We start from the raw sequence: 23,677 nt of genomic DNA, 5'->3' as shown, positions 1-23,677 counted from the left end.
GAACGAGTTTGGTTCATGAGAGAGTTCACAATGAAGTTGTTTAGTCTGTGAGGGTCCCTATAGACCACGAAGTCTGACTGCTCTAACAAGAAAAGCAGCCACTAAAGGAAGACCCTCAGAGAAAGGCATGGTTTTTGTTTTTTTGGTTTTTTTTTTCTGGCAAGTTAGAGAGGACAAAGATGGACAAGTGAGGTCAGTGAAGTTAGACATCAGATCATTGACTATTCAGTCATCAAATGACCAAAAGAGTCAGCACAGTATCTGGTACATAACAAGCATTCGATAAAAATGTCAGCCACCATAAAATAACTTCAGGGACTCATATGCTAACAGAAGGAAGGCTGGGAAAAGAAATCTTGTTGGAAAAAAACCAGCACGATCACATGTATCAGTTTCACTTGATGAGGAAGAGGACCCCCAGAGCTCTCTAAAAGGCTGAGGCAAGAGGACGAGAAGATTTATGCGGTTAACTAACGTTTTCCTACAGGAATGTACATTTAAATACTTTGAAAAAAATGTCGTTTATTATATATTCCTAATTTTCTACACATAGGCACTTTTAATTTCACCTCTATGTCTTAACTCCAAGATGAATAAAAATTCCCCAGTTGTTTCACTGAGTCAACGTGTAGTCATCCTGCATTTGGAACTGGAGACTCCATTCTGGGTCATGTGGAGCACGGTACGGAACCGGTCTGAGCCTGTCTACTGTAAAAGGGGACTTTTACAGGCGAAAGGTCGGCCGTGAGGGTCGGGACATTAACCCACTCCACACTTACAGGGATTCAAGGAGTCCCTTTACCCCCCTTCCCCTTAATGCAGGAGGCCTCGCCTCTCACCAGACCCAGGTGTTCCTGAGCTTTAGGCGTAAAGCCCGGGTTGGAGAGTAAACCGGGCATGTGAAAAATCATCCTTTGACAGTAAGGACAACGATCCTGGGCTTCAGGGTGGTGCCCCCCAGGGACGAACACGAGGGCCTCCACTTCCCACCAGCTCTACCTGGAAAAGGGGGCTCCCATCAGTGAGTTCTTCTCCACTTGAGGGGCCGTGGAAGTCTGACACGCATTCCTATCATTCAACTGGTCCTGCCACAACTTACACATGCCAACTTCTTGTTAGGGAAAGCAAGTTACAGACACCTAAAGGTCAAATAAATATCAGGCCATGTTTTAATCATCCCAAATCATTACATCAATACTAGTGAGGAAACAAAACCAAACCAGAATTTCATGAAAAGGTACTTGATGAAATCGGAAGGCAACATGACTGAGCAGTTAAAATCTATTCATTCCTAGACTGATGTAACTAATCAAATGCTTCGGGACTATTAATTCAGCAGTAGCTCGCAACAGAAAGTATTTAATATTAGCCTAAATGAAATGTATGTGGGAGAATTCGAGGGAAGGGAACATAAATCTAACCTTTACTTTCACACCATTACTACAATAAAAATTCATTAATTTCAGTACAAATTCAGGAGTTTATTTGACCGTCAAGGAAACTTTAATGTCCTACCATATAATTTAGGTTAATAGAAAAAATTTTTTAAAAGACTGAATACAAACTATCTTAAGACATTAATCAAACTTTTAATGTATCAATTTATTGCATATGTCAGTACAGAAAAATAGAAAGTATATATTTTAAAGGAAATTTATTGTAAAAAAACAAATGTAAATGTTTGCTTGCCATGATTAGCACATTAACGGACTTTAACATTCAAATATGAGTTATAAAATTTTATTACTGCTTCAAATAAAATATGGCAAATAACAAAAATAGGATTTACATTATGAAATTGGATTATTGTATCCTGAACGTCTTTGAATAGGTTGAAGACAACTTGAATTTTCAGTTTATGGTGTACTGACAGAAATTGTTACAAATAATCTTAAACAATATACACTCATCCCTGTTAACATGTGTATGAGAGACACTTTTTTTGTACTAAAGTGCCTCTCATACACACTCCTACTGTTAAACTACATTTTTAAGATACAAAATATAAATGGAGGTATATTTGTGCCATTTGGCAAAAAGGTGTTGACAACTGCTAAGGATGAACGCGTTTATTTCGCCACCCACAGAAACAGAGGATTCTGATCAGCTACGATGATGTGCAGATACGCGATATAAATGAACAGCGGGCCTTTGCTCTTCTACTCTGCTGATTTAAAAACAGATGCCTGTGCTCTGTCATTTCCAACTTGACCTGAGTGATACGAAAATACATTAAGTGGATAATCCAAAAGCATTGTGACTAATTCTTTTCACATTTCTTTCCCCACAACTGCTGTCAAACATACTAAAAAAGGTCCGTGGAGGTCTCCACGTATCTCCATCAGACCTCACTTAAAACGTGACCGTGACCGCTCTGACGCCCTCTTTGAAGGTTCCCCTTACTGACTCCCGAGCTCGAGGAAGGGACTCAGTCATTAAAAACTACACTGTGGCTGGGCCTGCAGGATGGTTTACGTAAAACTGAATATGGCCTTCACTCTTTAATTCTGCCGAACAAGCCTATGCTCACCGTAAACCAAATCCTAGAACTGTGAGAATAAGAAAGCATCCGGTGGTACGAACTCTCAGAAGTATCGCAATATAATTCATCGGGTGACACACTGCCACAGGTGGAACTTGGGTTATTATCAACTGTCTACAACTCCTCATGAAAAAATAAACGTAAGCTGCCCGTAACAAAATTCAGAATATACCATTTTAATAAAAATACCAATTTTACACACAGTCCAAGTATTTGCAAAAACATAAGGTGGATGTAAGACCAGGCGCTCCAGTCACCTTGCGTTCGTTCGAATGTTTTGCTTTGCATGTGCCATTTCCTTCTCCCCAACCTCACCTCGGCGTTCCCTCCATCCACACCTAAGAACGACGCCTGGCTCCCTTTCCAGCCGTCTCTGCCCCGTTAGTATTCTTGCGTTTGTCACAAACGACTTCTTCTCATAGTTCACGGTCTCTTTCTTTAGGATCCTTTTTGCCATTTCACCCCCAGCAGTCCCTTTTAAAATAACAGATTTTGACCTAAGTGAATTTTATTTTGCCACATTCAAGACCATTCTAGGATTTCCACATTACAGTAGCTTAATGACTTAAAAACTCATCAGAAACTCCTAAAGCTGCCCTTGCATAAATGAGGCAGACATGAATAAACAAGGTGGACACACTCCTATTCCCACACAGAGATGGGTCCAAAACGGAGGTGTGACTCGTGAGGAATTCGGGTTTCACGAAGACCCACGGCTTTGGCCGCAAAATTAGACACGTTTTTAAAAAACGATGCCTGGGCGTCCCCGACCCTGAGGATGGGAGTTTGTTGTCTACCCCCCACCCCATCAGTGAAATCGTCTCAAGGACAGACGCTAGAAAAGAAAGAGGTGCAACCTCCTCTCTCTGCTGCAGAAAGGATTCTCAACCCGAAGAGGAGAACGGGGGCAGAGAGGGGCACAGGTCCCCCACAACTTAAGTCCCGGCTCAAACAAGGGGGGGCGGTTTATAAACCTAGAGTACCAAAACAGACAAACTAAAAAAGCAGCATGAAATAAAACAATGATGAAGAAACAGCTTTTCGCACCTCATCAGCATAATATCTCTAACTGACGTTGATAAATTCCTCCGTAGTGTACTGGACTAAATGATCTCATGAAAATATCAGGTACTCTGTAAACTTTAAAGAATATGTCTAAGGTGTGCCAGGTAAGCTCATGTCTAAATACACTGCATTTTGTCATTTTAATGTCTTTTTAATACATTACTATTTAGGATAGTCATTCTCCATAGCAATGATTGACAAGTTGAAAAGTAGCCTTTAATTGTAGTGAATTTATACATACAAAATACACCTTCCATGATAAGCATGACCATCTTTTCTTTTAAAAAGCAGGACTTTTTTTTTTTTTACAATTTATAGAAAACATTACCCTTTAGAAATCATACTTGCTATAATTTATTTTTTTCTAAATACTGACATAAAGTAAATGGTAAGAATGTTATTTGGCAAAAGTATTTCTAGCCCTATCTCCACGGAAAGAGTTTTAAATTCAGGTCAAGATTACTGACCCACTATTTCTCTGTCCTAGATGCTTGCACAAAGCCAATAAGTATAGCTAAAGTATTCAAAATATCACATGTTAAAGCTGACAGAACATGTACAGAGCTCAAATACATCTCACTTTTGAGGACTGCTTGAAACAACCTAGCTATAGTTTTTAAGGTAAATCCTGTTTCAAGGGGGCTCTTTTTTTAAAGTAAAATTGTTCTTCCTCTTCTACATGTCTAAATACTACTTCCCACTTCGAGCCACTTGTTAGGTGTGGTGATAAATTGTGTGATTAAAAGCTCTCAAGTTCCTCTCTTCGCACACTGCCACACGTACAAAATAAATAAGCCTTCCCCGAACTGTCTTTTCACGCAATTCTTCCACTTTGTAAATGAAACATTAACCCCCCCAAAACAGTGTGTGTTTGTTTGTTTGACTTCTGTTTCTGTAACTTTTATTTTTGGAAAGTTCAATAAATGATATCTTGGCTTACTAGAGGAATAGACACAACTAGATACTTGGACTTGAAATCAAATGCAGGAATTTTAGTAAAATAGTGGGTACAATAATGTCATGACAAGACGTCCTAGTTAATTCTTAAACAAGGTCTAATCTTCATTATGACTGCTATGGGTGGTTCAGCTGTAGACTTACAAAACCGACAGAAGCTAAAATTCTCTTTGCCACCGAAATTACAAATGTTAAAAAGTTCAAATATGCACACCAAAGCTGCAGTAAAATTCTAAATTTCTATTTTGACATGCCATGATCCAGACTGTACCTAACAAAACATGGTACATTTTATATTGGAAAATGGGGTCCCATTTATTTGTAAGAAAAAGCTGGATCTCAGCATTCACCAGAGCAACTTCAATGGCAACCTGCACACAGGCCTCAATTTCATTTCTTGCTAAAAACAAAATAGAGTTTACATAAAAATAGATATCACCCAGGTTACCATATACATTGGTATATGACCAGTGCTATTTACATTAAAAACATTGCATTGCATAAGTCAAGGAATAAAGTACCATCATGCATTTCACTTTAACTTCTAAGGTGAAAAAATGCAGTTATAGAACTAAGCTTGCTTACCATGATTGTCCCGATATTCACTAAAGGAATAATATCCAAAGGTTTCTCGTTCACGTGACTCCTGCCACACTCAGTCATGACTCCAAGAGTCATGTTGGTTCTACAGCGTTAGCAACAAGAAACATTTGAATATAATACGCTATTCTAATAGCATATTAAAGATACGGATACACAACCACATGGAAAAGTCTGATGAAAATGTAAGAAATAATCCCAAGAATCATATTTCTTTAAATGTAAAAAACTATTTGGATCATTTTAAAGGAGCACTGAAGTCCTTTCAAAGTTTAATGTCGCTCTTCAGACAAGTACAGACATCACACGCTTCTAGAAAGGAATATTCTTTATCATTCTGCCCAAATTAAAACACAGTGCATTAATCAAAAAGAAAGAAAGACATCATATAATTGTTACATTAGATGACGTTTTCGCCATTTCTTCGGGAGAATGACTCTTTATTACTTCTTTGATGAACTGTTCAAGGGCAGTGAAGTAGCCCTGGCACTGCCACGTGTCGTTATGAGTTCCATCAGGAAAAATGGCTAATCTCTTAGTCCGAGACGGGGAGAGTTCATAAAGTTGCTTCATCATTACTGGTGGAATTAATTGGTCAGAAAGTCCAGAGATGAAAAGAGAAGGCATTCTGCACTGAGAGATTTTTCTGTAGGACAAAAATTTATTTTTGTAGCACCATAAAGGAAGGTAACGCATTGGAAAGAACGAAAATAAAGTGCTTGCCATGTGTGGTATGCTTAAAAATGTGTTCTCCACCATAATGGCTGAAATCCTATGTGAATTTTCAGAAGCCAAATGAATAGCTACTGCTCCTCCCAAGGAACGGCCAAAAAGAAAAATTTTCGTTTTGTCAAGGTCTGGTCTGGTCATCACGTAGTCCAGCACAGCCTCAGAATCTAAGTAGAGTCCTTCTTCGCTTGCTTCTCCTTCGCTTTTTCCATATCCTCGATAATCAACAAGCAAAAGGTTAACTTTGAGGTTAACCAGCATAAGCAGTGCATTTGGTAACCTGTGACCTATGTTGCCTGCGTTCCCATGAAAATAAATTATCGTTGGGGAATAGGGCGAACTGTCTCCAGTGTACCTTATCAAAATAAGATTCAGACGCACTCCGTCTTTGGTTCTGATGAAAATGTTTTCATGTGGGATCCCAGTAGGCATGGGAACATAGAGGCGTGAAGATGACGGCTGTTCTGGAAAATAAAGCAACACATCCTGGAATTTATACAGAATACCTGCTATTGATATGAATATTAACAAAAGTAAGACAATGCCTCCATACAGATGAAAAGTCACTATTAAAGGTAAAAGAGAAATACGGCAGAGGGCCCAAGACCATGAAGCCAAAGCTATCAGCCATCTTTCAACAAAGTTCCATAGCATCCAGGACTTTTCCATTGTGGCTCTCTCTAAGCGCCCTAAAGAGAAAGAGAGAGAGAAAAAATCAGTAATTCAACATTTATTTACCTGTGATTTTAAAAGTTAGAGACATGATATATTAAGTCACAGTACTAGCTGAATCCTTGGAAACCTACACCAATCCATCCACAAAATTGGTATTTCTCCTTGTCCCTTCAGCTCTCAAGGTCTCCTTTGTCCCTCCACTATTATATTTATGAAACACACATACTCATCAAATTATATTCATTTTCTAAAAAATGCAAGTATAGAGTTCCCACTGTGGTGCTCTGAGATCAGTGGCATCTCTGGAGCTCTGGGACGCCAGTTCAATCCCTGGCCTGGCACAGGGGGTTAAGGATCTGGCACTGCTACAGCTGTGGTGTAGGTCACAACTGCAGCTTGGATCTGATCCCTTGGGAACTCCATATGCCATGGGTCGGAGGGAGGAAGGAAGGAGAAAAAAATTTTACATGCAGGTACTTTCACTCATGTACTCTCCTTGATGTGGTAGAAAAATCAGTGGATGCCATGTTCCCAATTTTTATATGGCGGAACAAAGGCTTGAGCATAAGTGAACTGGTTGTGTCCCAGCTTCACAAGCAGAAGAGGCCAGGGGCCAAAGAGCTTGCTTCCAAGGCTCCTGGTGTATCCACTGGTGAGTGAGGGAGGGTGAGGCCAATTTGCTGAATTGAGGTTAAACTGACATATAACACTATTAGTTTCAGGTGGACGACTTCATGATTTGGCATTTGCATATACTGCAAAATGATCACAATAAACCTAGTTGACATTCATCAACGTGCACAGAAAATTTTTTCTTGTGATAAGAACTTTTAAGATCTATTCTTAGCCATTTTCAAACATGCAGCAATAAAATATTATTAACTATGGCCACTATGCTGTGCCTAACATCTCCATGACTTATTTATTTTATAACTAAGTTTATACCCTTTGACCTCTTTCACCTACTGTGCTCCCTATGTCCCAGCCTCTGCCAACAACTCATCTGTTCCCTGTATCTATAAGTAAGCGGTTTGTTTGTTTTTATATTCCACACATAAGTGTAATCACAAAATACTTTTCTTTCTCTGACTTACTTCACTTAGTATGCCTTCAAGGTCCATCCATGTTGGTGGAAACGGCAAAATTTCCTTCTTTTTTATGGCTGAAAAAAGTTAGATTCCAGCGTGCATGTGTCCTTCTACACACCCCCCACACTATTTATCCATTCACCCATCAAGGAACAGCGAGGTGGTCTCCGTATCTTGGCTACTGTAAATGATGCTGCAATACAGATGGTGGTGCATTATCTTTTTGAGTTAGTGTTAGGTATCAAGGAGTGGAACTGCTGGATCATATGGTAATTCCACTTTAAATTTTTTGAGATATCTCCATATTGTTTTTCACACAGCCTGCACCAACTTACATTCCTACCAACAGTGCACACAAGCGTTCCCTTTTCTCCACGTCTTCATCAAAAGCTATCTCTTGTCTTTTTGATAATGGCCATTCTAACAGGCATGAAGTGCAATCTCATCATGATTTTGATATGTACTGCCCTGATGATCACTCAAGTTCAGCATCTTTTCATGTATCTCTAGCTCATTTGTGTGTTTTCTTTAGAAAAAATGTCTATTCAGATCTTCCGCCCATTTTTCAATCATAACTGCTTGGGTTTTTATGCTCTGGAGCTGTATGTATTCTTTATACATTCTGGATATTAACCCCTTATCTGAATATGATTTGCAAATATTATCTCCCATTCAGCAAGTTGCCTTTCCATTCCGTTGATGGCTCCTTTGCGGTGCAAAAGCTCTTTGGGTTGATGCAGGCCCAGTTGTTTATTTTTGCTTTTGTTGCCTCTGCTTTTAGTGTCAGACCCAAAACAACATGACGAAGACCAAGATCAAGGAGCCTACCATCTGTGTTTTCGTCTAGGGATTTTGTGGTTTGGGTGCTACACTCAATTCTTTAACCTATTTTGAGTTAACTGTGTGTACGGCATAAAATAGTTGTCCAGTTTCATCCTTCTGCACCTGGCTACCCAGTTTTCCCAATATCACGACTGAAGAGACTGTCCTTTTCCCATTGTCTACGCTCGGCTCTCTCACTCTCAATTAGTTGACCATACACATGCGGGTTTTTTTCTAGGCTCTCCATTCTGTTCCACTGATCTATGTGCCTGCTTTTATGCCAACACCATGCTGTTCTGACTACTACTGACAAAACATCGTTTGATTCAGGGAGCATGAGGCCTCCACCTTTTTTTGCCTTTCTCAAGATTGCTTTGGGTGATCAGGGTCATTTGTGGTCCCATAAATCTATTTCTGGGTGAAATGCCATCAGATTTTTTTTCCTAAAAATTGGGATCGCACCTGCAGCATATGGAAGTTTCCAGGCTTGGGGTTGAACTGGAACTGCGGCTGCCAGCCTACACAACCATGGCAACACAGGATCCAAGCCACATCTGCAACCTATACCACAGCTTGTGGCAATGCCAGATCCTTAAGCCACTGAGCAGGGCTGGGGATCAAACCCACATCCTCAGGGATACTAGTCAGATTCTTAACACACTAAGCCACAAGAGAAACTCTGCCATGAGAATTGTGATAGGGATTGCACTGAACCTGTAGACTGCTTTGGGTGTATGAACATTTTAACAATATTACTCCTTCCAATCATGGGCACCAAATACCTCTCCACTTTGTGTATTCTTCAATTTTGCATTAATGTCTCCTAGTCTTCAGTGTACAGTTATTTTGCCTTCTTGGTTAAATTTATACCTAGGTATTTGATTCTTTTGTTTTTTTTTTTTAATTGTAGTATAGATGACTTACAATGTTTTGGGTACACAGCAAAGTGATTCAGTGACGTATTTCTAACTTTTTCAGATTCTTTTCCATTACAGATACTGAATATAGTTTCCTGTGCTATAAAATAGGTCTTTGTTTTTTATTTTGTATATAATAGTGTGTATCTGTTCATACTAAATTTACACTTTCTCTCTCTTCTTCCTTTGATAACCATAAATCTGTTTTCTATGTGAGTCTACTTCTAGTCTGTAAGTTAAGTTCATTTGTATTCTTTTTTAGATTCCATATATATATATGATTATCATGATATCTGTTTTCTAACTTCACTTAGTATGATAATCTCTAGGTCCATCTATGTTGCTGCAAACGGCACTTTCCCTTCTTATGGCTGAGTAATATTCCACTTATATATGTACATCTTCTTCATCCAGTCATCTGTCAGTGGGCACTTAGGTTACTTCCATGTTTTGGCAACTGTAAATAGTCCTGCTATAAACATGGGGGTATGTGTGTGAATGTTCTTTTTGAATTAAGAGTTGTTTTTGTCTTTTCCAGATATCTGTCAAGGGGTGGGATTGCTGGATCATAGGTAACTATACTTAAAGGAACCTCCATCCTGTTCTCCATAGTGACTACACCAATTTACATTCTCACTAACAGTAGAGTTAAATTCCTTTTTCTCCGCACCTCTTGTAGACTTTTTGATGATGGCCACTCTGACCTGTATGAGGTGATACCCCACAGCTTGTAGTTTGGATTTGCATTTCTCTAATAATTAGCAATTCTGAGCATCTTTTCATATGCCCACTGGCCATGAATGTCTGCATGATCTTCTATTTAGATCTTCGGGCCATGTTTTGATCAGGTTGTTTTTGTTTGTTTTTTATTAAGCTGGCTAAGTTGTTCGTGTATTTTGGAAATTAAGCCCTTGTTAGTCACACAGTTTGTAAATATTTTCTCCCATTTTGGAGGTTGTCTTTCCATTTTATTTTTACGGTTTTCTTTGCTGTGTAAAAGCCTTTAAGTTTCATTAGGTCCCATTTGTTTATTTTTGCTGTTGTTTCAATTACTCTAGGAGACAGATCCAAAAAATACTGCTGCAACTTATGTCAAAGAGTGTTCTCCCTAAGGTTTTATTTTGTTTGTTTGTCTTTTTAGGGCCGCACCTGCGGCATATGGAGGTTCCCAGGCTAGAGGTCTAATCAGAGCTGTAGCTGCCAGCCTACGTCACAGCCACAGCCACACCAGATTCAAGCCGCATCTGTGACCTACACCACAGCTCACAGCAACGCTGGATCCTTAACCCACTTAACGAGGCCAGGGATCGAACCTGCAACCTCATGGTTCCTATCGGATTTGTTTCCGCTGTGCCACGACGGGAACTCCTGCCTAGGTATTTTATTCTTGTTGATGGAACTGTATATAGAATTGTTTTAATTTCTCTGATAGTTCATTATTAGCATATAGAAACAATACAGATTTTTGCATATTGATTTCATATCCTACAATTTTACTGACCTAGGTAGGCTGAGGGCAAATTTTATCAAAGAAGTAGTTAACAGATTCTAACCTATCAAGACCAACTGGATATAATTTATTGTCAATTTTTTTCTTTTTCATATTATAGAAAAATTATAATTAAACTAGGATAATATTTTCCTCTATTTGGATGGCTAAATTTAAAAAAACAATTAACTACCAGTTCCTTACGTTGCATTATTTTTAAGAAAAAGTTTAATAATTTGTCTTTTACATCTGATTAAAAAGAAACCTTCGATTGCTAATATTGTGAAGGAGGCTACATCTTGTAAATAGTCCTTACAGCAATCTCAGACAGGTGAGTGAACGAAGACTGCTATAGTATACACTGATAAGACCACAAATACTTGGGGGGAAGTGTGAAAAAAAGACACAGAAATTCTCTTTGAGAACTGGAGATGCCGGGCTTACTGGAGAAAAATCTTTTTAAGGTTTGCTGAAAAATATAAATGATGTAAAGAAAACAGGAGAATAGCTTTTAGAAGTTAATATTTTTGATATCAAAAAAAGTTTTTATGTATGTTGTCTTAAAAAGGCAAAAGAGGGAGTTCTCTGATGGCCTAGCAGGTTGAGGATCCTGCCTTCTCATCGCTGCAGCTCTGGTTGCTGCTGTGTGGCATAGGTTCAATCCCTGGCCCAGGAATTACCACATACTGCCTGTGTGGCGAAAAAGGAAAAAACAAAAAAACAAACCCCAAGAGAAAACCGGAAATTAACGTTGCAACTCTAGTTTAAAAAAAAAAAAAAAGGCAAAAGAGGTGAGATGTTACAATTTTTCTTATGTAGTAGCCTTCTACTTATATATTTACTAATTTTTAAAAAACATTACATTCTTTTTACGTACTAACAAAACTACCATAAAGAAGTTATTCTTGGAATTTCCATTGTGGCTCAGCGGAAACGAATCTGACTAGTATCCATCAGGATACAAGTTCAATCCCTGGCCTCACTCAGTGGGTTAAGGATGGCACTGCCGTGAGCTGTGGTGCAGGTCACAGATGCGCCTCGAATCTGGCATTGCTGTGGCTGTGGGGGCAGAAACAGCTCCGAGTCAACCTGAGCCCTGGAAAGCTCCATATACCCCAGGTGCGGCCCTAAAAAGCCAAAAAAAAAAAAAGAAAAAGAAAAAGAAAGAAAGAAAGAAAAAAAGAAGTTATACTTGAATTTAATAAATAATTGTTAATAACTTACTTTTAAAATTTTACTACATGCCATAAGCTAGTGAATGTGGCATTTTAGTTTATCAAATTAGATTTAAACAGTGAAAGTCAACTTAAATTAGACTGGCTATAAAGATGAGTTGGATGATTTAACAGATTTGATTTTTCACTATCATCTCACCAAAAATATTTTTACTATTTTGCTGAATATGGACTTTCCAATTTGAATTCCTGTTCAAATGACCCTCTTTAACTTGAAGCTTCTCTGAAATCAACACTGCCACCCAGATGTAGCAAGTTTTATTACAATGCGCACCATGTCACACTAGAGAAAAGCAGGTACTGGAGGTAAAACAAAATCCAAGCTTGAAAACTACAGAAGCGTCAGACCTGGATGAAAGTGAAAGAGGCCCCACACAGCGGCCAAATAACCCAACCCACTGAACATGGAGTGACTGTTCCAGGTCAATAATCAATGCTGTTTACCCTCTATGGCTGCTATTCATCAACAGCTTAAATTAGAGAAGGCTACTCTGTGACCCTTCTCTGGAAGCAGCTAAGTCGCAACAACACATGTGACCACTTAAATCTTTCATCTAATGCTTACTTAATTTTACTTTTTTTTAAGTATAAGAGAATTTCATTTGTATCCAGAAGTTGTATTAGGAAAATCTGAAAACAGATTGATGTTAACTTTATACATAAGAATAAAAGAATTTCTGGAGTTCTCTTGGGGTACAGTGGGCTAAGGATTGGATGCTGTCACTGAGGTGGCCTGGGTCGCTGTTGTGGTGTGGGTTTGATCCCTGGCCCGCTAACCTCCAGGTCCAGTGGGCACAGCCCAAAACAAAACAAAACAAAAACCCATCGTCCACAAAACAAGAGAATTTTTGTGTAATGATTAGGACTAACAAGGTTTGGGATATAACATACAAATACACCAGAGCACTGCGCATTTAGAAAATAAGAGACCACCTAAGATACACCTTTAGTGCTAAAAAGTACTTTTTCCATAGTCAAGCAATCATTGATGACAGAAGCATCAGAGTGATGAGTGCCTCAAATATCTGGTGATGCAGCAGAAAACACACCAACATCCTATCACCCTTAAAGTCTGCTCTACCATATATTTGCTAAATAAGCTTGGATTTATCACTTTTTTCCAGTTTGAATTTCCTTTCCAGTAGAATGAGAATTTTTAAAAATGCCTACTTATAAAGCTGGTCAGCACTGTCAAATAACATTAATTAAAAAATTTACAAATACGAGATACCCTAACTTTATTTGCTCTCGGGACTAGTATTTCTGGCTGTGCTATTATGCTCTCAATCATGTTCTGCCTGAATTAACATCAACATCAGAGCTTACCAAGCAACTCTAAGAGAGAAAAAATCTGGAAACATGATAAGGGCATGGTTATTATCCTATAACCTGGATAATCAGGTGTGAATTGACTCAGTTGTCAAATCAAACAAAGTTCTTATTAAAAAACAATGCTAGATAAAATATAAAACTCCTAATACAGGGAGACAAAGTGTATTTTGAAATTCAAAAGCACCTGTATAAATTAAACTGGCTAAATTTTTCAATTTTCAAACTGTGAAAAACTGTCTCTTTTAAAAAGCAGCCTCTTTAACTTCTAATTTCAACATACAGCATAGAGTTTACACCTGAACTGTGCTTTTCTCTCCACTGCTGCACCTCCCTGGACAGTACACTGCTTTACATAGGCTCAGGACGAAAAGCTGTTTTTAAATGAATAATCCAGTGATGTGTCTGAGTTACTAGACTTCTAAGAAAACACAACTGCATTCTGAGCACCATACATACATATTTAAGACTGGACATCAGAAAAAGGCATATTTTAATCCATTATTGGTTATGAACAACAGGGATTAAACTTGCAGTTTTCCACAAAGCATTCCTTAAAAGTTGCCTTAAATAAATGATTTTATGAAAAATAAATGTTATCTTAGAGTGGATTGTTAAACTGGGGAAGTCAGAACAAAAGTCAATTCATTCTGAGGAATATCAAATGGAAGTCGATTTTAAGGACAGTTCTAGCATGTGCGTGTGTCTACGTATATCTGTCTTCTCTAGCGCACGCTCACGCGTGTGTGTGTGTGTGTGTGTGTGTGTGTGTGTGTGTGTATCTGTGTTCCCTCTACTACAATATGCATCCTGGAGTTAAGAGACCTCCACTCATGGGCTGCCTTGTTTTTCCTAGCCCAGTCTGCCAATAATTTCTGCTCTCCCTTCTACAGAATACCTCCATGCTCTTAAAGGAACTGGATCTAGCTAGTAATAGAGGAAGAATTTTTATTTACTAAATTTGCTGAAGCTATCGACAAAGTACAATTACTAGAGCTAGCTGCTGAGATGTAAAAGCAACTTCGCATACACCCAGATGTTATGATCAATAAAAATAAACACTACTCCAACACAGTCCACTGCACAGTCCAGAGCTAACAGTAAGGCGTCCACTTAAGGGATAAGGAAAAAAATGACCTCTGGTTGACCTTCTAGCACTGTTTCCCTGGAAACCTCATAAAGATGGGATATTAGCTGTTTCTAAGCAACATTGTGTGTGGGACACCTGACCCCTACTGGTGAGCTGCATCTGAATCGAGGACAGTGAGCAGGTCCACCACGCTCAGTGGGGAAAATGCAAAGAGGGGCTTCTCTGAGTGGGCTAAGATTTGTAACCGGTGTGTCCTCTGCTGGCTCCGGCATGCTAGGCCCACCTACTGTAACAAAAGATACTGATTTCTGTGGAGCATGAAGCAGCTAAGTCAGGGTGACACCTGCTTGCACCCACGAGTCATCTTTCCACAGCCTGAGCCATCACCTGGAGCAAACACCTGGTGCTGACAGGCTTGGGTTTTCTAACCTCTGTCTGTCTTTTTTTTTTAGGGCCACACCCACGGCGTCTGGAAGTTCCCGGGCTAGGGGTCGTGTCCTGCGTCTTTCAGCAAAGCAGAGGGAGGCTGGTGCCAGGTAAGGTCTACTGGGTCTTTTGAGAAGGCCCAACTGAATCTAAGACCACTGCTGCTGGTCACACAGAACAAGCCAGGCAATTAGTTATCCCTTAAAAAGTACCTTCTAGGAGGCAAACATTTATGAAATGTGTTGCCAAGAGAGACGGGTTATCTGCCAGGTTCTTTTGCTGCGATGCATCTGCGAAGAACATCTTAACATCATAAACAATCAGGAGAAATGGTGAGTTAAACACACTCAGAGTTTACACTAAGCAGAAGGGCTGCTTAGAGGGCAAGAACGCTGGACTTGGCAGGGCATGGAAACTCGGTCAACCAGCGTCCTCTCCTCGTCTGTGGTGCTTGTACATCACAACTGCTGTCAACTTGATGCCTACATCTTCAAGAAATACCTAACTTACCCCCATCTCCCAAGTCTGCCTTTGGCATGTTATCCTACCAGCTCTCACATATTAAATGTCTTTAAAATTCATCTATCTGTGGCTTTAACCAACCCCAGGAACTCCTTAGCTACTTACAATCAGAGAATCCGACGCATGAGAGCTTGTGAAGATCACTCATAAAAAGCAAACCGCACTCGCTAAGAAATCCAATGGACTCTTCTCAATCCACATGGCAACACGGTACCCCCAAGCGGCACCAAACCTTCCAGTATGCTCAAGTATCTCCCTCAGCCTGCCCTAAACGTAGGCATTTTCCAAGGCCTTCTTTGCCTGGGGGATTTCATCCTTCCTCATCGCTCCAACCGTCACACTCGTGCCTGAGTCATTCCCATCCTCCATCCAGAATCTCAATTCATCTGTTCCTTCAGTACCTGATGCTTCATTCACAACTCGAACTCGTCCAAAACTAAGCAACTCCTCCTCATCGAAGGTTTGACATGCTCTATGTCATCTGTGAACAAAAAAGCATGTAGAACCAAATATATTTTCCAATTCTAGGGCTTAATATATAATAACATGCAACTAAATTTAATTATGTGTTACAGTACCAAAAGGAGGCTCATTATTATAACATGCACAAGTCTTTTATAGGAATGAAAAAAAATCAACCTTAAAAATATTTTTGTGCTTTTTATTTAGATGAAGTGGTTAGAGGTGTCATACTGATACTAGGAAGCACTTCTCAAGAAATAATCTATTAAAAACGTAACTAGCTTATAATGTAGAGACAAAGTCAATCTATGTTTCTGAAAGAAAGGTTTTGAAATGAGGAGTATCTTTTACGCTAGGCAGGTGCGGTGATCAAACGAATGAAATGTACACATCTGCCGAGCATCATCAACTTGCTTGGTTCCCCCTGGATACTCCATGAGCTTCCTATCTTTCAATACCAGCCCATCTAAGTATGCAATAACCAATTTAAGACTAAAAACATAAACAAGTTATAGCTGTGAGGCTGTCAGAACTGCCACGTGGCCATTGTGTCAGCAGAGTGACAAGTCAACCGAGTGAGTGAGGACTTGGTCACGTGATTGCCAAGAATCACCCACGTCTCCCTCCCTAAGTACTTGGAGGATCGCAAACGGTTCCATTTCTAAGGAAAAATAAACTGATGCTTAAAAAAGGAACAGAGCTCAATGCCAAATGTATGCCCACCTTCAATGATGAGTCCTCGGAACCTACCTGCACTTCTCTGGGCGTCCTCACACCAGGTCTGACCACTGAAACAGCCCGCGGTGGTTTCCCCGCCTCATCAGATTTCTGTGCGCCCCACTGCACCGTTTAAAGACTGAAGACAGCGCCACAAACACACGCAGCTCTGCCAGCTGAATGACAGTGCTCAGGCACGCATCATTTATGATACGCACTCTTGTTGTAAGAAGCTCATGATCTACTCAGTCACCCTTGATCTACTCAGCAGACACGCAGGGATGTGTCTAACTGGAGATGTCCAAAATAAATTTAATTACAGAACAGAAAGGGAAAAGTCAAGGAAAGATCACGTCATCCCTGAATGCAGCAAAAGGAAAACCTTAACTGTGTCCTTCACAACATAACGGTAGGACTATCTGAATTTCACCATGCCTAATACTTCGAAGAAACCATGTGGAAAATGTATGCAATTTTTAAAAAAAAACACGACAAAGCACAACTCCAGCGCTAAGAATTTCTCCTACTTTCCACAAAGCACAACTCCAGCGCTAAGAATTTCTCCTACTTTCCATCAAACTGCCTATTCCACTTATTTTTATTTACTCTGCACAATTATTCACAGGAACTGAAAGTATTCAAGCAAAATCTAAATAAATACCTGGTAAGGGGAAATCAGAGCAGGAGAACTGGAAGAACTTTAAAGGCCCATTAAACCTGAGATCTTCCTATGCCAGGGGTTCTCAAAAGGTGGCTGCAGTCTCCTGGGGGTCCCCAAGGTGTCTGAGATCAAAAGGCTAAAGTACACTGAGAAATACTGGCCATTTCATTATTTGATAGTTGCACTAATGGTACAAAACTAACGATGGGTAAAACTGCTTGTGCCTTGGTTAAGAGTCAGGACAGTGGCACCAAACTGCAGCATTCATCGTATTCTTGACCACATCTCAACCAGTGAGTACACTTCTTTTGAACACTTTGTGTGACAAAATGTGCAACTAACAAGGACACCTAAAGGTACACATTTCTGCTGTGTACCCAAATACATTTGAGTTGTGGGGTGAACAGCTGCTTTATTAAGGTGGCACCATTTGTTTTTTTCTTTTTAGGGCCACAACTGTGGCATATGGAAGTTCCAGGGCTAGAAGCCAAATCGGAGCTGTAGCTGCCAGCCTACGCTGTGGCCACGGCAACCCTGGATCTGAACTGCCTCTGTGACCTACAAAGCGCATGGCGGCACCGGATCCTTAACCCACTGAGCAAGGCCAGGGATCGGGCCCACATCCTCATGGATACTAGTCGAGTTCATAACCCCCTAAGGCACAGCGGGAACTCCCAGGTGGCACCATTTTTACCTAAAAAGACAACTGACAAACTGATTATTCAGACTTAGTGTTTGGCAGACATTTTCCTAGGAAATGAATGAAGCTGCTGACAGGTTCCTGTAACTTAGAGACTTTTCCGATGGCACTGTGATGGTGGCGCTATTAACAAATGTGACTTCTGGAGCTCCCGTCACGGGGCAGTGGAAAGGAATCCGACTGGAACCATGAGGTTTCGGGTTTGAGCCCTGGTCTTGCTCAGTGGGTTAAGGATCTGGCGTTGCCTGAGCTATGGCGTAGGTTGCAGACGTGGCTCGGATCTGGCATTGATGTGGCTCTGGTGTAGACTGGCTGCTACAGCTCTGATTCGACCCCTGGCCTGGGAACCGCTGTATGCTGCGGGTGCAGTCCTAAAAAGACCAAAAAAAAAAAAAAAAAGTGACTTCTGATAACTTCCTACATGTGTCAATATTTGGAAGAATCTGCCCAACATGGCAAACTAATATTTTCAAATGACCAATGGAATGAGGTCTCAAAAATCAAGCATGGGTAAAAAATTCATTAAGAGATAAACCAATGGATTTTACTGTAAGAGACGAAAAGCTCTTTGATAGGGGTTTCAAATTGCACAACGTAACTGCCTTTGAGAAACCATCACCTATTGCATGTATCCACAGTTATCTGAAAAGACTACTGAAACACTCCCTTTACAAATATAAATCTGTATGAGCCTGATTTTCTTCATACATTTCACTTAAAACACCTTACCATATGAGAATAAACAGAAACATAATAATGTGCCTGTCTTCTATTAAGCAGACATTAAAGATATTTACAAAAATGTAAAACAATGTCATACTCCTTGCTAATTTTTTGGCAAAGACAGCTGTTTTGCATAAAAATTTTATGTTGATACGTAATGGATTTTTTACTGTTATTTTTAAGTGAAAACGTTACACATTTTATAAACTCCCAGTCTCAATTTCTAACACAGCAAATATCTTTCTACACAGTCCGCATATACAATAACTCTTTGGAGTCCCCAATAATTTTTTAAAAGGGCTTTGAGACCAAAAAAGTTTGAGAACTACTGTTTTATACACTGCCTCATTTTATAACCTTTTTTCTGCAGAGACTTGCTCCTTCAAATGAAGAGTGCTAACCTACACTCATTTCAATCTTTTGTGCATTATAACATATACAGGTTACTAAAGCTTGCTAGATGCTGGAAGAGAAACATCTTCCATAAAAGCTTTCTTTAGGTTCCCAAAGATGGTAAGCACAAGACAAACGACATGAGATGACCTTGCAGCCGGAGCCAGGGCTCTGTGTGGCCCGAGTGAGACCTTACCCCACGAGGGCTGGCACACACGCTCAGACCACCAGCCAAGCCCGCCTGTACGTGCGGGGGACCATCTGAATGGGCACCCTTGTACATCACTGACTGAGTGTCTACATTTTCAAAAGGGTGCAGTTACCTGATGAACCGCTAAGGTCTCACAAATTCCATTTTACAGGTGGTAGAGAAAAGTGGAAAACTGGCACTGAATTTTAGATAATATTGTCTTTACAAAGTCGCACAGTGCAGTGTTGGAGGCCCTGGTTATGTGACTTTTAACGGTAACTGAAAAGTTACTGTGAAATACAGGCTCTAGAAACCTCAGATGCGCACAGATATGGTGATTTTATATTTCAATTGAGGTGTGTGAAATATTTTGTTCATCAAACATTTTCAGTCTCTTTCCCAGACCTCTGCTGTCAAAGTAACATATTTTTAAGAGGCACACAGTTAAAGTTGTGGAAATAAATTTGGCTTAACAATCTTTACACAGAACAACAGACTCAGTATGTTTTAGGAGTGTGTTATTAACAGGAGAGGAGGAAGAAAAGCCAGGAAATAAACATACAAGGAACTGTTGGGAGTTTCCATGAACTGTGCCATGTTTTTTCTTTGCTTTGTAAATGGAATTCAGGTCATTCTCTGCAATAAAAAATAATGGAAATGATGGCAAACAGTGTATTAAAGGTTAATTCCAAATCTGGGGTGACTCCCAACCTTACAGCCTCCTCCTCACCAGAGTGGTACTGCTCTCGCTCCGAAGCTTGCCAGCTCTTCTGATCAGTCTTTTCCCAGGAAGAGTCTACCCAACAATTAAAAATAAATAAAAAATAACAACTCTAACATACCAAGAAAAAAACCTCGAACTACAGGAATAGATACATTTGATTATTATTGTCCTATTAATACGGGGGGGATGTAAATTGTCCCAATAATACTGGGGAGGGGTGTAAATTAGACAAAAAATAACAACTTTAACATATCAAGAAAAAAAACTCAAACTACAGGAATGGATACATTTGATTATTATTGTCCCAATAATACTGGGGGGGGGATGTAAATTGTACCATATGTTAACTCTTTCAATCACAGATAAAATTACATTTTAATGAAGGTTGGAATTGGCTCACAAAAAAAGGTAAATGCTAACTATGCTCATTATTTTTTAATTGTAAAAGTTCACGTTGTATTGCATAGCATACATTCATTTACTGATCCTGCCCAGAGTAAAAGGTCTTTGAGAACTCTGAAAAATGTTTTATCTATACATGAATTAAATATGAATTCCCTAAAAACAATCCTGACTGAAGATTACTCAATTATAAATATAATTTTTAAAAGTCCTATGTCATAAATGTACTATTATTTTTAAAGGCCTTTATAGCCACCTTAATTTATAATTTTGGGAGCATCTTGTTTAAAAACAAACTGCTCACATGAAGAACCACATCTACAAGGGACAAAACCGTGTGTAGGCTCGAGCGGAGACTAAAGGCCACTCCTGACACCCTCATCACAGGTGGAGGAGGAGAATCCTCTAGGAAATCACAGATTCCCAGCACATTTCAAGTCACAGAGGACTCAGATTCAGCCTTCCTGCATCAATATATCTCCTTTTCTGCGAAACACTGGGAAGGGAAGAAACCATGCCAGCTGCACAGCTGAAATGGAGACAAAAAGCCGCTATCAGTATGCTGGAGACACCACAGGATGAATTATCTATTTCCCTAATGGTTGCCCACATGCCATCAATAATGAAAAAGTGTGTATTAATAGTCCTCTGGGACAAATGAACAATAACTGCCTTTGGGATGTTGGAAAGTAATTGAATAGTTCAGAGAGCATTTTAAACCGGGACTTAGATCAGCCTGAGCACACATGGCAAACATTCTACCAGGCAGCAACTTCACAACATTTCTGTGCCTCCTCTTCCACTGGAAACATGAAAGCCTTGGCAAATGCAGTCACCGTGGACAGAACAGAGAGGACAGATTACTGTCACTGTGGAAGTCAATCACAATTTGTTCTCAGATTATAAATATCAAAGAACGAAAATGCTGCTCGCTTGTTTTAAAAACGGATCCACAAGGCTACAAATGCAAATGGTAAAATGCTGGAATTAAAAGTGATAGTGAGATTCAAGAAGTTTCCAACTTATGAAGGGACAGTATCCTAAATACAATAAGCTAAATGGATGAAAGCTAGGTTTATTTGCTTATAAAATCAATGTTATAGAAGTAGTAAGATTCTCAGGCTAGCTCATAAATACACAGTTCACATTCGGAAATACAGCTTTGCGATTCCAGCACAGTGTACTGCTGTAGGGTTAAGACTTGTATGAAACAGTGACACAAAATAGAATCACTTGACGGAAAACCATCTTAATCAGAAAAATTAGAAAAACTAGAACCCTTTTTTAAATGGTCTATCTTAAAAAGAGTACATAAGGGCCTCAGACATTCCTGAGGTGACTAAACAAGAATGAGAAAGATTTTACAATCTCTAATAACTGAGTTCTAAATTAAGAAAAACAGAAAACACATTCCCCTGAGATAAGGGACCAGCGAGTTCAAAGAAAAATGTTAGGTTGGCTAGTTCCCTGTGCCCACCACTAAAGTCACCCTGCTAACCCTGGTTAGCAAATGACCTCACTCAGGCCTGAGGCGGGCCTGAGAGGCAGGTGGTAGGGCCGGCTTACTTTCATCATTCCAAATCAACTCGCAATGGCAGGAAAGGAGAGTTTTCAGGCCTGGTATGTTAACAGCTAGGTGGCTTCTGCCAAATCACTTCTGCTCTCTAAATACATGTCTCCTCAGACGTAAAAGAGGGCTCAAAGGGCATAATTGAAAAACAGCTGAGAGCAAGTGTAACACAGTGTGAATAAATGCAGACAGATGTAGAAGACAAAATTTAGCATATTTTATTATCTACCAGAGCAGAGCAAGTGAAAGTAAGCACAACTAGAAGGTTTGCCAGCCTTGGATTAAATAATGGTAAGACTCACCGGAGAACACCTATAAATAGGTGCACAGAGCAAGCAATTAGGGCAATGTCTTGTTTTTTTCTATCAAAACCCGGCTCAGGCAGCAGCCGCTTCAGAAAACCTTCCTTGGGCCTCTTCTCCCTACTGTCCCCCATCCCACATGCCCCAGTCTGCACAAAGGTGTGTGGTGGCACTCACTATTGCAGCACAGTTCAGCGGCTTTACGTACGCTGTGAGTTCCTCGATGAGAGTGACATCATCTTATCCAAGTCATTATTTTCAGCAGACAGCAATGCCTGGCAACTAGTCAGTCTTAACAAACACTGCATTGAGCAGTCCAGGTCTGAAGTAAGACAACTAAGACATAACATTTGACAGTCACCCATGAGTTCTTATTTAGTGGGACAAAACTGAACCTTTTAGCAGAAGATATGTGCTTCATCGAAGCTTGCACACAAAGAAGTAGGAGCCCATGCCGAAAGACAACCAGGAGAAGACCGAGGGGGAAAAAATCAAGCATCAAACTCAAAGCCCACATCCTCTCGCCTTTCTACTCAGTTACTACTACGTGGTAAACATGAGTAAATGAGCCGCTGAACAAAAAACTCGCTTTGGTTATGACACTTTGGGTAATAACACTCGCAATGCATTCTGCGGAAAATACACACTGACAAGAATGTACTGCGAAACTAACTTCAATTCCACGGGATGCTCTCGAGCTGTTTCTTAAGCACCCCAAAGTTCCTGCCATGACGTTCGCAGTCTAAACCCGTCCGCGACGCGAACGGATCAGGGCTGCTTCCAGCCCTCACTCCTAGTAACTGGGATTTTCGCTCCGCTGTGGGGCGGGAGGGGGGTTCGGGAGGACGGCCACCAAGTGCTGGTCGGTGCGCGTTCCTCGGACCCGTCCCCAGCCCCGCAGCGGAGGGCCGTCGGTGATCCGCGCGCCCGGGCTTCCACGCGCCGGCGCTGGGCCGGGTTCTCCCCGCGGCCCGCACGGCTGCGGGGCGGGCTCGGTCCCGGTCCCGCACGGCCCTGGGCGCGCAGCCCCGCGCTCCCGGGAGGCCCCCGCCGGCCGCCCCCCGCGGCCCCCGCGCCTCGGCGGCCCCGCACCGCACTTACCTAGACTTGCTCGCAGGCTGCGCAGTCGGCCGCGGACTCGGAACCCGGCGCCGCGCAGCAGCGTCCCCCCGCGCCGCTTCCGTCGCTCCTCATCGTCCTCCTCCAGCAGAGGGGCCGCCGCCGTCGCCACGGTCTAGCTCTCGGCTCCTCCACTTCCGGCCCACGCTCGGTGCAGCCGGCAAATGCCGCCGCCGGCTCCCACATCACCTGCTCTCGCCTTCCTCCCGGGAGTGGGAACGCGGCCCG

General features: G+C 40.8%; 1 protein-coding gene across 5 annotated transcripts; it reads right to left on the bottom strand.

Annotated features, from left to right (window-relative positions):
• On the bottom strand, positions 1,570-23,665 carry ABHD13 (abhydrolase domain containing 13). Of its 5 annotated transcripts, none has more exons than XM_013980681.2 (3): positions 23,432-23,665; positions 15,888-15,967; positions 2,703-6,582 (listed from the first exon to the last, which is right to left on the bottom strand). In XM_013980681.2, exon 3 carries the CDS (start codon positions 6,560-6,562, stop codon positions 5,549-5,551), a length of 1,014 nt encoding a protein of 337 aa, XP_013836135.1. In that variant the 5' UTR covers positions 6,563-6,582; positions 15,888-15,967; positions 23,432-23,665; the 3' UTR covers positions 2,703-5,548. The 5 variants fall into 5 exon arrangements, 3 of the variants coding, with proteins under 3 accessions (XP_013836133.1, XP_013836135.1, XP_001924512.3); XR_002336761.1 differs by lacking the exons at positions 2,703-6,582; positions 15,888-15,967 and adding exons at positions 18,340-19,968; positions 20,063-20,128 and having other exon boundaries at positions 23,432-23,608; XM_013980679.2 differs by lacking the exons at positions 15,888-15,967; positions 23,432-23,665 and adding an exon at positions 15,592-15,881 and having other exon boundaries at positions 1,570-6,582.

This window comes from Sus scrofa, chromosome 11, assembly GCF_000003025.6.
Source record: "Sus scrofa isolate TJ Tabasco breed Duroc chromosome 11, Sscrofa11.1, whole genome shotgun sequence".
In the NCBI taxonomy this organism is placed as follows: Eukaryota; Metazoa; Chordata; class Mammalia; order Artiodactyla; family Suidae; genus Sus; species Sus scrofa.
Note: the sequence above shows the minus strand (reverse complement) of the source record. Positions and strands in the feature narration are given on the sequence as shown.

What these genes read in the sequence shown, in the direction of transcription:
- ABHD13 (XM_013980679.2), bottom strand. Translation starts at nt 15,634, where the DNA reads ATGAGTGATCTTCACAAGCTCTCATGCGTCGGATTCTCTGATT. An exon ending in ATGCGTCGGATTCTCTGATT is followed by an intron (nt 6,583 to 15,591) that starts GTAAGTAGCTAA and finishes CTTTCTCTTTAG; the next exon opens with GGCGCTTAGAGAGAGCCACA.